At 48.2% G+C, this 13,692-nt stretch overlaps 2 protein-coding genes across 2 annotated transcripts in view; one reads left to right on the top strand and one right to left on the bottom strand.

Annotated features, from left to right (window-relative positions):
* Window positions 1-13,692, top strand: part of LOC144162942 (protein O-linked-mannose beta-1,2-N-acetylglucosaminyltransferase 1-like) — a gene marked incomplete in the record, with an annotated part of 354,130 nt that overhangs the window by 98,273 nt on the left and 242,165 nt on the right.
* The window catches only part of LOC144162944 (uncharacterized), a 245,362-nt gene that overhangs the window by 3,254 nt on the left and 228,416 nt on the right, over window positions 1-13,692 (bottom strand). The window contains exons 2-5 of the mRNA XM_077693681.1: window positions 13,597-13,692; window positions 4,279-4,390; window positions 2,774-3,043; window positions 366-475 (exon numbers count right to left, since the gene is read on the bottom strand). The exon at window positions 13,597-13,692 is cut by the window's right edge and continues 120 nt beyond it. Of these exons, the coding sequence (XP_077549807.1) occupies window positions 366-475; window positions 2,774-3,043; window positions 4,279-4,390; window positions 13,597-13,692 (588 nt within the window). The remainder of the gene's footprint in view (window positions 1-365; window positions 476-2,773; window positions 3,044-4,278; window positions 4,391-13,596) is intronic.

Below are 13,692 nucleotides of genomic sequence, written 5' to 3'. Positions count from 1 at the left end.
AAGCCAACTAGGCCGTCAGAAACATTTTCGCGGATCAGCAAAACTTTTCGTATTGGTGCGCGATGTTTTTTTTAAACCCGTGGGTCATGATTATTAAGTCCCCTGTGAACATGGTCAGGAGAGTTCCCCTTGTTTCTTAGATATACCTTGCTGATCTCCGCATTGTGGCAAAACGGGAAAGAGTACGGAGACGAAAGGAATAACGAAGATAAGAAAGCTGTTGGGCGTAAAAAAAACAGGAAGCTTTACTTGTTTGCAGCCTTTCTACAAAGATAACCTATTCGCACTCGTACGGCGTACCCCATGTAAGCCATCTGACGATCCACTCGGGTCATGGAGGGCGTACGTATGCGGCTTCGACTTACTTGCGGATGAGGTCCTGCTCAAACTGCGTGTTGTAGGACAGCAGGAGCGCGAACAGCAGCGCAGAGGAACCCACCAGCACCGCCAGCAGCACTCGAGCGCCGCGCTTGGGCTGCGCGGTGTTTGGGAGCAACAGTTTTCCGCACATCTCCTCCATATCAACGCGCTAAGCCGTGTCTATAGCCGTAACTTAATTTTAAATGGCTGATCTTAAATGGGTGCGTAATTATCATGTACTCGAGCATGCGAGTACGTCAATATTACGCCTATTTGTTGGCTCTATAGTTGGGCCTTGAGAGAAATGCCTGCGCCGCACCCGGCAAGAAAGCAGCAGCACCAGCCCTGGCGTAAAACAGCCTGTTTCGTCATGCACCCCTCCGACTAAAGACGACGATGGTTGAACGCGCAACTTTCTAGTGAGGGACATGCCTTGGTTGTAGTCTGAGCTTGGACTTTGACTCGCACATGGTTTGAACTTTCGCTCGTCGTGCTTTGGCTTTGGCTCGCAAGTATTTTGGTCTTTTGATCGCAGCGGCGTTGCGCTTGACCCTTCGCCATTTGATTTTGCACAAGGAAAGCTTCTCGTTCAACAATTGCCGTCGTTAGACGGAGGGGGTGCATGAATTTTCTATTTTGCACGTCCCTGTGCCCTCTCCAAATCTAAACTACTCCGAATACTCCGAGCGTGTCGGTATGGCGTAATCTGATAGACGTCGGCTTCGTAACGTGAGGGACCTAGGTTCGATTCCGATCACGGGAAGCGTTTTTAACACGAAATTGTTTTATTCCGGGATTCACGAACATTTCACTTGAGTCATATCCGTCACGGAAGTGACGCCAGTACAACGAAGCAAGCGGCCTGTAAAGGGTGCACCCCTGCACACAGGGTCTTCTTGCGGGGAAGCAACCTTTAGTACTAAAAAGTACGTTACACTTCGGGTTGTTCGTTTTCGGGTTTTATATTTTAACACAAAAGTGTTTTATCCCGGGATATACCATGATTTCACTGGCGTCATATCCGTCACGAAAATCCGTCACGAATCCAAATCCGTGACGCCAGTACACCTTTGCCGAAAGGACTCTTGTCCTGTCCTGTCGCTTGTACTGTCCACGACTCGCCCTCTGTTTTTTACTGCGCTTATTTTCTGTGTCACACTCACGACACACGCCAACCCGCAAACCATGCTCAGCTGCAGATTCCGCTGCACATTTCACTTTCTTGTTTTACCGATTCCTATGACAAAGGAATCAACCACAGTTTCTTTTATGGGTGAAGCCCCTTAAGGGCTCGGACTGTCGGCGTCTCATGTAGTCGTCGTCGTCACCGTCGTCTCATGCAGTCACGTACTAAAAAACCGTGGCACTCGCCTCGCGCTAGAACGTAACGCGTGCTACAGAAACACCTGGACACTCGCTTACACCTCGCGCTGGAAGTCTTTGTAACGCGTACTAAAAAAACTCCGGACACTCGTTTACGCCTCGCGCTAGAATGCTTCGTGCTGCAAAGACACGAGACTTCTACAGCAAAGCTGCATGCCTCTACCCCCCAACTGTTTCATCTCCGTTGGCAAAAGCGCCAGGATGCCAAGGATACACTTGTACACTGCATGCTTCCCCCCTCCCCAGATTTCACGTTACTGGAGATGGTCCGGTATTTTTTCTTTCACTTCCCCCACGGTCATCTTGAGCGTCAAAGAAAGTTGGCTTTCCTGCAGAGCGTTTTTGTCGTGACATACGCCATCAGGGAGGCATATAAACTTCCCTTTAATCAAGTCAGCGTCTGCAGCGTCAATATGGGGGGTGGCCGTATAAGTGTACACTCTTAGCCAAAAAGGACGAAAAAAGGAGTAACTACAGCCGTTAGTCCCCGCGAGCGACCTTTGCTCCTCAAGAGGAGTAACCGTGGGAGCGTGCGTGCCGCGGGCATAATTCGCGGAGTAAATATTCGTCCCCGCCGATCTAGAGACCAACGGGAGGACGAATAGACCAGCAGTTACTCCCCCCTGTAATGGCGTCGCTGCTATGCGATCTGCCGCATATCTCTCTTCTGCTTCATAATTTGCAAACAAACAACGTAGCTGCCAACACATAATCTCTCATATAGTGTCATAGGAACAAATTTTAGTTTTAGAAATAACACAAAAAGCGCTTGTTTAAGTGAAGAGGCGGCTCGTGGCAAGGAGCGCCGATGTGCGTGCGCTATCACCAACGCCTCTTGTTCACGTTACTACGAAGTGTCACGCACCTAGATCTCGCGAGTGATAATGCAGGCAAATGAAACATTCCGCACACATGACACAGTGAGGCAGGTGTTAGTGAAAAATCGCTAACCTTACTCACTAAGTGTAGTAAATACACCTGTTTATACCAGCCGACAAACGTCAACAACAACGACAACAACGGAAAATACCTGGTGGAACTCTTGCGCAACCGGGCGGCGGTCGCTGGAGCGGCTGCTGCTGCGTCCATCGTAGCTGGACTCTGCACCCGCGCTCCTTCTGCTGCTGCCCCTTCCGGCGGTGCTGGGGCCCGCCGGATGGCAGATGAACGACGAGGTCGCGAACGGGCCGGAGCTGCTCGCGATGATTGCGGGCCGGATAGTCCGCGCCTTGATCGGCTCCTCTGTGATGCTCGGGAAGCCGTCGCCCTCGATGGGCGTTGGTGGTCGGTGCCGACGGTTCTGCGGTATACGCGGTGGCGGTTGTGTGATTCGCAAAGGTGCACACTTGCGGTTCAACGGACTTAGCTGTGGCCTTACATGCATGCAGTTTTTAAGGTATTCACCGTGTTCAAATGCACGCCGCTGCTTCCTATTCCCTCGTTTTTTAACTACACTTGGCGCGTAATTCGTCCGCAGTTACTTACATGTGGCTTTTTCCTTTTTGACGGTAATTATTCTCCAAACTGATCTCCGATCTCCCAACACCTTATCTCACCTAGACTTCGAGTCGCTGGAATGACTATTTTTGCAGTGGGGGAGGGGGGTAGTGTTGTAAAAAGCCTAAGTAGGAGAAAGGGGCATGCACACACTGTCGGCTTAGTGTGAAAAGAGATTAAGGAGGAGTTCTTTTCCCCACTATCCCGCGGCTCCTCATCCTGCAATAGGTGACCGGTAAAAAGCGCAAAGGCTCATGGGTACATTGTTTTCTGCCGCGAAGTGCCGCCACTTCCGGTTCGGGAGCTCTCCTAGCCTCTCGTACGCCGTCGGCTTTCACATGCGTGTGGGCTTGTTGTTTATCTGTTTCCATCGGGGAAAAAACGCTCATGTATCGCGAATTCCATAAATAACGATTGACCCTACTAGGGGTTTATCTGACAGGTAAGCACCTTGTGACAAATAAACAACACGCACACACGTGCCTGAAAGCCGCCGGAGTATACGGGATGGCACGAGAGATCTCCCACCGGAAGTTGCGGGAACAGACGACGTACCCATGAGCCCTTGCGTTCTTTACCGGCCACCTATTCGCCACTGGTTGGGGTACATCATGGCATTTATAAACTACTGTCTGTGCGGTTGAACAGCGCGGAAAACCGGATATATTTTTTCGGGGCCTCGCCCCATCATTACGATGCGAGCACGCAAATGATGTATCTCTAACCGCGTTTTTTTTTTCTCTCTGAGTGTGCTGCGAAAACGGGCTCTAGGGAACGGAGCTTCGTTGTCCCCAAAACCGGTTCCTCCCGAATTCGCTCGAGGAGGGTATTTATGGAACGCCTTCCGTTGAAACCGGTGTTTGCAGCATGGACAAAAAAGAAAACAGGTTCGAAACTTCCGAAGCGAAACACTCAAGCGGATCAGGACGCGTTTGCACACGCGTTTCCCGTTTCGGAACAAGTTTTTGCTGCCGAAAGATCCCCCGCGCATCTGGGTCGCACATCGCATCGCTGGGACAGCGCGCCCCTTCCACTGACCTGTCGCTGGGAGGCGGCTGCCGCGGCAGCCGCCATAGGTCTAGGTGACACGACCACGACGCATGCGCCGCCTCCTTCGTCCAGGAAAAGGTGGGGTTCGTGCAGCCGCGGGCTGCCCAGGACGAGCAAAGTTGGAGGAAAGAAAAGATCAAAGCAGTTACACTCTGCATGAAAGCTGTCGAAAAGTGCGGATACCGCATGATGATTTCTATTGGTTTCCCCTTTGTATCGTGGTGATGACATGTCATCTTACCAAAAAGGACTAATATACATATGTTTTACACTTTTGGTTCAATACTAGCGCTGCTTAGGGTAGGCACAAAAAGCTTAAAAAGAGGGGATGTGGCGCCCTCTCTCGACTAGTTACAGTATCAGCCTGGCGTTGATACCGAAAGTAGTCAAGAGAGGGCACCGTAGCCCCTGAAAGGCCCATAAAGAGACACTGAATTGAGTTTTGATTAATTTGGGGCAATTAATGCGTTAATTCTTGTTTTTTTTTCCTGATTTTATATTATTGTGTACTCCTTTGCGGCCCAGCAACGGCAACCTCCATGGCAAAGGCGCTGCGCAAGGATCACCCCCAACACTTTGCGTATGGGTAACGTGTCTGTGGCGCAATGGGATGGACATCGGCCTCGTAACGCGAGGGGCCCAGGTACGATCCTGACCACGGGATGCGATTTTCTTTACTAAGTCTGTTTGGTTTCGTGACGCCGTAATGCCGTGCTTTGGGTGCTTGACGTCAGACGAGCTACGGCGACAAGCCGAGCCCCTAAAGTACTCCGCAATTGTTTCCATGGCCAGGATTTCGGGACACGGCGTCGAGTTTCGAAAAACTGACACCACGTGGCGTCGCGACCTGAAGACACAATTCCTTCTCTCTTGTTCTCTCCCCCGCGGTGCGAGAAGCAGGGCCTTCACACAGGGTCTAGCCGCTCGCGACGGTTTCCCAAAGAGGCCAGCTTTTCGCCTTTGAAATTCGCCGAACCAGGAAGGAAAAAAAAAAAAAAAAAAACAAGAGGGGAGCCCTCACAAAACGACCCCGCATGGGCTGCGGTTCCCCCGTGTGTAGGGTGCCTCGATGCGCCCCCGCTCTGCGGGCGCGCATCGAGGCACCTTACCCGTGTGGACGGGGAGGGCTCGCCCCGCTCGGACGCCTGCTTTTTTCGTGGCGCTCGTGCCGCATTTCTCACTCGAAGGAAAGACCCGGGTAAAATTTTCTTTCGACTTGTGAAACAATGTGCGTTAGTACGTATCGAGCAGGCTCGGGTCAACTGCAGCGTCGCTATTGAGTTAACTTTTGCCAGTGTCGTCTTGTCGTCTGCTACGGACGCATCGTCTGCTCACCGCGCCGCTCGACCAGCCCGGTGTCCTGGCTATTTCACGGAATGAAACGTGTTGTTGGGGGACGTCGGTTCCGAAAGCCTTTCAGGTCCCATGGGTCACCTTTTCGACATTAAGGGGTCATCTGTTCAATTTGTCACAGGGCATTTTTATTTCCTTCCGCTTGCATGATACTTGTTCGCACTTGGCACATCCCGAACTTTTTTTTTGCTGTTGAACAACTTGCACAAATTGCGTTGGTACATTGATTCGTACAGTCGGGGACTTAATTTTATAGACCACGCGAGCGCGTGGCAAAAGCCACCGATGCGCGCTCTGGAGGCCCAGCGCCTGTTGTCGAGACCGGCGCGGCGCGCATGCGCGTCCTGTTTTACTCGCAGGCACGCCGATTTTCTCGCTTACTGCAGTGGTGCTGCAATGGTCACTCAAGCACCGCATAGCGACGCCTTTGTAGCATTCCTTTCTTCGCGATGGCACATTTGGGGCCTAACGTGACAATTGCGACGCTTTCGCGCAAGTGCTCCTCGCGTCCTGATAAACACTTGCGCGGAATGTTTTATTTTGTTTGTTTTGTGCTTTATCGTGTATAGACGATGAGACTAGCGGCTTGCGAACGGCGTCCCCGAATGAAGCGCGTACGAAGCACAGTCTCACGGTACCGCTCCACCGACTAAATGCCAGCTGTATGAATAGCGAACCTTTATTCCCGTTGTTTATTTTGTAATTTGTCCACTGAACATATATTTCAGCTCGCTCTCGGCTGCCCATAAAGTAGCGATTTGTAAGTTTAATAAAAGAAATTATTTCGGTTTTTTTTCTGCCTATTTCATTACTTAAAAATGATAGAAATGCGCACCAATATAAATTGTCTGTTCGCTCTACCCGTCGCACTCGTAAAAATGGTACCTCGGGTTCCCATTGAATTGAAATTATTCGCTACTTTTGAGAATACGTTTTTCAAAGGGACATTTGCCGGCTTACTAATAGGCCAAGAGCTGCTGTTAGGGGAGGAATTCATGCCTACGGGGATGAATTGCTCCAAGGCCGGAGCGATTCTTCAAGGTCGGCATGCATTGATTGATTATGAGGTTAAATTTGCTGATCTGGGGACGTGTAACATGCACCGAAACCCCGAATACTCTTGAACCTTTTCGCTTTTTGCCGCCATCAGAAAAGGGCCACCTTGCAGATGCCCAGCGGAGCGGAAGGACAAGGTCAACAACGAAAAAGGAGCTGATTGTTTTTCAGTGGTTGAACACCCGTTCATTAGTGACAAAAGCATTTGAAAGGCCCTAAGTGGTGATTAATATCACGGCGAAAAGTAGTGAATAATGTTATGGCGTTTCTCGATGGGAACCTGAGGTGTCGTTTTGAATAATGCCGACGCGCAGAACGAACAGACAATTTATATGGGTACGCATTTCTATCATCTTTAAGTAATGAAGTAGGCAGCAAAAACACTGAAATAATCTCTTTTATCAAACTTGCAAATCACCTACTTCATGGGCAGCAGAGAGCGAGCTGAAATATAGGTTCAGTGGACAAATTACAAAATAAACAAGGTGAATAAAGGTCGGCTATTCATACAGCTGGCATTTAGTCGTCGGTAGCGCGGTGCCGTTAGACTGTGCTTCGTACGCGCTTCATTCGGGGACGCCGTTCGCAAGCCGCTAGTCTCATCGTCTATACACGATAAAGCGCAAATCAAACAAAGAAAACATTCCGCGGAAGTGTTCATCAGGACGCCAAGAGCCCTTGCGCGAAAGCGTCGCAATCGTCACGTTAGGCCCCAAATGTGCCATCGCGAAGAAAGGAATGCTACAAAGGCGTCGCTATGCGGTGCTTGAGTGACCATTGCAGCACCGCTGCAGTAAGCGAGAAAATCGGCGTGCCTGCGAGTAAAACAGGACGCGCATGCGCGCCGCGCCGGTATCGACAACAGGCGCTGGGCCTCCAGAGCGCGCATCGGTGGCTTTTGCCACACGCTCGCGTGGTCTGCAAAATTAAGTCCCCGACTGTACATTAGAATTAATCAGGTGTCTGATATGTGGGCGTCTTTTGAAGACGCATGCAATTAAACGAAACGAGCTTTTCTTTTTCTGCTCGCTTTTAATTTCTACGCGCGAACATTCACACCCGAATTCAGGAAAATTATTTTTCCTATGCTAATATCTGCATTGACAAATAATTTGCAGCACAAAAACATTTCGCGTTATTGTTGCAAAGCACAAGCGGTAGAGCAAGATCATAATCTATTATTTCGGGGTTCATAAAAAACCAAAAATTAAATGCCTCAACCCTTACCTACTTTGCGTTAAGGTTGAGGTGCAAGTATACTAACATTACGAGTAACGGAAAACAAAGAAATACGCAATTAACGCGACAGTGCCAAAACAAGCAGATGAGCATATGCAAGTCTTCGGCAAGTAAAAGAAAAACACGTTATGAATGTTTTCTATTGCGTGGGACGCGTCCGCTCAACGGGCTTTCCGGTGCCTCCAAAGCTAAAAAAGACGCACGCCGGCCCGACGAGAACGCTTCTGAAAAGAGCACGTGCTGGATCGACTTGCACGCGCTAGCCCCTGAGGCAGCTTTGCTCAAGAAGAGAAAGGTGCTACTGATTGCGGGTAGGTTCTTCTTTTCTTTTAGACGTACACTAAAATATTTTAATACTCCCCGCCCCAACCACCGGCTAGTGTGCGACATGATCAGTGAACAATATTCTTGGACTAGCGCTCTTACGTGAAACGCCCTGTCCGTCATACTACCTGAAATGGGGTATGCTACCGTACTGTAAGTAGTATTTTTATTTACAGTACGTTCCCAGGGTATGTGCCGAGTCATAGTCACGAGGAGAAGATAAGAAATTGGCTGCGTATCTGGTTGCTTCGCTGCAAATGTATACCATAGCCTTCGGCCGCCCCCGCCTCGTAACATCCTCCCCTCTCCCCCTCACGCTGTTCTTCTCCCCCTGCCTCCCCCATAATTAATGCAATTGAAGTTTGATGAATTAGATTCAATTTTCCCTCGTTTTCTTGGTTCGCGCGCCACCTGTTGGGACCTTTTCTTTCAATTGTTCTTGTAACAGCGCCTCAAAAACCTCACCCCGCCTGGGTTCCTGGCTTCTCTACCTACGCTTCCAAGAGCTGCTGAGGTATTCGTGAACAAGTGCCACTCCCTAACCAAAGCTGATCTGCACCACCTCATTTGGTTTTGCCCCAAATTAACTCGCTATAGAAATTTCTCTGCCCCCACCAACGATCCCGCGATAGCCATAGACCCTCACTCCGTGGGCACTCCCATCCTTCACAAGATTGCTGTATTCGCAGTCACAAGCGGTCTAGCACGAGCTGTATAGAACGGCCGGTCTGCTCCCCTTCCTTACCCATTCCTTTGATCCTATTCCCCCAACAGGCCTAGGGCCAGCCTTGCCCCAAATAAAGGTTTCTCTCTCTCACTCTTGAGGAGACATCTTTCTTTTATTATATTTACTTTTATCTGGCCTGTTTTTAACACCGTCTTTTACCGCATTTTTATTAAAACCAATCGCACGTCTATTTTTGAATAAAAGAACGCTGCTGCGGCCAGTTATGCACTAATGTTTTGCCTCAATTATGCCTAATGCTTTTTTAAAGACGATAGTCTTTCTTGGGCTACTTAAACGCGATTGATTGATTGATATATTGTAAGGGCCTTGGTTACTCGGTGAGGTAAGGCGTTTATTGTACGACTAAGCCGTCTCGGAACACCGGACCAGCAACCAACGATGATGATCCTCAGTCTCGTAGAAGACGAAGCGTTCCTCGATGTGTTTGGTGATGCGGATAATGGAGCAGTGAAATAAATGATTTCCTACGCTTCGGAGTCTCGCGCTCACAATATCTTTATTTGGCGAGCATGAAGCGCAGATGTTAGGGCGCCCGCCCGGTGGACGGCACCGATTCAGCCACCGGTTCAAAAGTTATAAATATTATTAAACAAGACGCTTATATACGCAAAACCGTTCCAAACTTCTAAAACTGCCAAGATTTGTCATACATGTCCCAATAATATGGCGCGAAGGAAACCCCAGGTACATTTGAGGCAAAATGTAAGCACATAACCGGGATTACGCGCGTTCTTTTAAATAAGCATAGACATGGCCTTGGTTTTCACGATAGCAATTTAAAAAAGAGGCGTTAAAACAATGGTTTGACCAAAAAATACGAAAAGAAGCTGGCGCCCGAGCCTCGAGCTCGAGCGCAACCCTAAGCAGAACAGTAGCAAAGGTTCCAACAGATGGCGTGCGAGCTCTGCAGCGCGGGAAAAGTGGATTTAATTTAGCTAACCTCCATCGCGTCAGACGCGCGAGGAGTGAGAGAGGGGGGAGGAGAATGTATGAGACGGCAGGGGCTGCAGAAGACTATCGCCTTTCGACGACATTTGCAGCGAAGCGAGCAGATACGCGGCCAAGTTTTTCTTCTGAACACTATTGACACGTAGAAATATATGCACTCCGCCAGGTTCAGTAGCTTGGGACGGTTTTGCCTATATATACTCCTTGTTCCAGCATTGTTTCATGTTTGGCCCAGCGGCTGAATCGAGTGACAGACGGACAGATAGATAGACAGAAAAGAAAAAAGGACGATTGAGAGTGCACGTTCGGCAACTGGACACTAATGCTTTCTCAATCACTGTATCATAAAAAAGTGCTTAGGTGTCCTCGGAATTTACACCTAGGAAAGAGAGCTGCAATTATTGTGTGTGGCACCGAAGGGTGCACAGAAAAGGCACAGTTCAGAAGCTTGGTGCGCAAGCTTAGCAATAGACGTCTTTTTTTGGAAGTGCCTACGTTTGAGCAAGTTTTATTTGTTACAAGTCTTAATGAAAACCGTTTCTTCAGCTCATTTACACAAAGTTTCATGAACGACAGCATAAAGCTTTAAGAGCTGCATAATTTGTCCCTTTCGACGTCAGTGTAACATTATATGTGCCGTAACATCGTTAAATATCTCTTTTTGCGCAGATGCAAGGCGCCACACAAGGCGGCAAGAAGCTGCTCTTTTTGTGACTTTCTGAACCCTCGCCCGCGCCCCTAGAAAAAAGTAAGATACATAATAATTGGTATTGCCTAAAGGAGTTATTAAATAAAGCTCTAAAAAATCTCAAATTCTGACCGAAAACTTTCAAAGCATAAACACAAACGATGCAATCAGTGCGTAGACAGTCATCCATAACCTAATACCTACGCAAATAATAAGTTGCCGAAAGTTTCACACAAATAAGCGCACAAATCCGTTCGCAGGAAAGTTGGCGTACGAAAATGTCGGTGCACCGGAATGCTTGCACCATAACATCTCGCATTGAAATGTTCCAGTACATCGAAATGTCCTAGACCCGTCTAAAATGGGCCGTTCATAGGCGTCTAAATAGTAGTAACTTGGAATCCCAAACATCAATGCTCAACATTGGGGTTAATTTCAGGTGCAGCACTACCATTGCGTTCGTATAATTCACGACACTTTAACTGTAACAGTGTGCTGTAAATGTATAATTGCTTCCATTTCGGTTAAGCGCCATTGACTTTTTCACGTATATTCATGCTTCTTACGGCGTCGTTTATACTTTTTATAACCGTTTTTAACGCATATCAGTTTTTAACTGGTGCTGTTCTGATGGAAGCGCCTTGGAAGCAGTGGAGCGCGGCCACAATTTTAATATTTACAATTAACAAAATATCAAACACATTCTCTAGAGCGCACACAAGAATGAGAAAATTCGGAAAGCTTAAAGGCAACAAATATTGAACAAAAAGCTGCGGGAAAAAAACTGCGAAACTACGGCAATATACTGGGAATTTTTCAAAAGGATGAAAAACAATTAATTAAACTTGAACACACCTCTAATTAATATATTCCCTCTGGTAAAAAGCGTTTAAATAGCATTGGGATGAATGGTACATAAATTGAATAAAATAACAATTTAAACGAAAAAAACCAACGAACATTGGTGAATCTATAAACCGGCATTCGAGAAAACGATTTTTGATAAAACGGACGCCGCTTCGATATATAATAGCGTTAAAAAAGCGGCGCTCGTTCAGCTCTTGGCAACCCCCCTTGCGCCATAATTTCAGTCTCAGAAACTTTAAGATAGTGCTTTATTTTTATTTATTTACTATTTATTTCATACTTCCAGCCTGAGTGCCAGGCCTTAGGCATGTGTGGGAATAGATATATACAGTAACAAGGACGGCATGATTACCTGTATACAAAAGAAAAACACAATACAGCAAAAGAAGAGAAAACGCTAAACAGATTACAAATACATTCATACTAATCCGTATGTAAAAAAAGACAAAATGGCATACCTGCGCGCAAACATATACGTTTTACACCATTTAACGCATCACTGCAGGATACCGTGCGGATAACTTATTTTCACATTTGACACCGTACTAACATAGCGTTATTTGCCACCTCAGAAAAAAGAAAGAAAACGAAGAAGCAAAAACTGTACAGAGTAGCGCGTGTGGACACGTCGTAGGTCCTTCAGGCACAGTTCTTGTGCTGGAAAGTCTTCCCCCCCCCCTCCCCCCTCCCCCCCCCGCGCGCGAAAAAACCAGGGGAGCACGCTTTGTTTGCTCTGCGCAATCTAAAAATGAGGAGGGGGGACAGTCAAGTCAGCCAAACCTTTTCAGTGGCAGCAATTATCTCCCCCACTTCCTTGGGATAAACCAGGGGCGCAGGCCTTGTTCGTCCTCGTGCACACTACCGACTGCCTGTTTGTTACTCTCAGCGACAACAGATGGGAACCCTCCCTGGTTCCGCTGAGGAGAGGCGAGTGTTCGGGTGGAGACGGTCCTCCTCTCCACTCCTTCCAGGAAAAAGGAGGGGGATGGGGGCGCCACGTAGCGTCAGTTTTTCGAAGTTTGTGGCGATACGCCTCACCCCGGGCATGAAAAGTGTTGCAGGGAACCTACACAAACAACGTTGCAAAAAATCTACAATAACAGGTTTGTAGCCCATAACCTGAAGTACTCAAACCCGGGAGTCGTTTTTTCTATCTGTTTTCTGAGCGCCACAATTTTGTGTTAACTAGTGCGGAACGACCTGAAATCCAGCCTGTTCTCATAGGCCGCAGCAGAAAAATTTTAGACGGCCCGGGAACCTCGTGAGTTAGTCGTACAAGCCCAATATTTTGTCACGGCATGCCGCTAGAGCCGTGCTACGGATATCCCGGAGTCGATTTTTCTAGCTGTCTTCGTTATTAAACGGCGGCCGTTTCTTTTTTCTGCCCCATTCAGTTACGCCCCGGACGGGCGAAGCGCCGGGAGAGGGGCGCAGTCAGGTTTCCGCGGCGCGTGTCCCTCAATCCTGGGGATGAATAAAGGCGTGAAGGTGAGCACGTGAGCACCCGATGCTCCTAAAGACAAGTTGCTTGTACTTCTGACTTAAAAGCATGCCGCGAACATTAAATGCGGATGCTCGAAAAATTGAATATGGAGATAAACGACAAGCTGGCAGCTTTCGGGCGTCGCACCGGAATAAGTCTCATAGTTGCTGTATGTAAGCTCCATGAGAATTCCGCATAAAAGCTACAGCCTCCACAAAGCGAGATTCGATTGTATGTTTGTCGCGTACAGGTATACATTCAAACGATCACAGGCCTAAGAAACTTTCACTGTGCGGGCGTCTAGTTTACTAATTGGTTGTTAATAACTGTACGCGGTCGATTTCTTTTTTTTTTTTTTTTTTTTTTTTTGCTGTTCACCAGCGCCTTTTCATCAGTCGTGCGGTTTCGATGCTTATTTTGTGTTTTTTTTTCTTTACACGAATACTAGCTCTGTGCTGCGTGCCTGATTAGCCTTAGGCATGCGCTCGACTTCTTTGGGCGAGAACTGCTGGGTCCTGCCTGGCCTTTTTATTTACAGCAGGGAATTTTTCGACCAATTAGAGGCTAACAGCGTCGCTCTAAAACATGCGGCCTCCGTACTCGGCGCTGCGATACCGCTCGTTCTTGTCCCCAACGCTGTGACCGTCCTTGTCGTCGTCGTCGTCGTCGTCGAAGGAGCTGCTCGACCCGCAAGCG

This window comes from Haemaphysalis longicornis, unplaced genomic scaffold, assembly GCF_048455015.1.
Source record: "Haemaphysalis longicornis isolate Haplotype H1 unplaced genomic scaffold, Haemaphysalis longicornis Haplotype H1 scaffold_12, whole genome shotgun sequence".
In the NCBI taxonomy this organism is placed as follows: domain Eukaryota; kingdom Metazoa; phylum Arthropoda; class Arachnida; order Ixodida; family Ixodidae; genus Haemaphysalis; species Haemaphysalis longicornis.
Note: the sequence above shows the minus strand (reverse complement) of the source record. Positions and strands in the feature narration are given on the sequence as shown.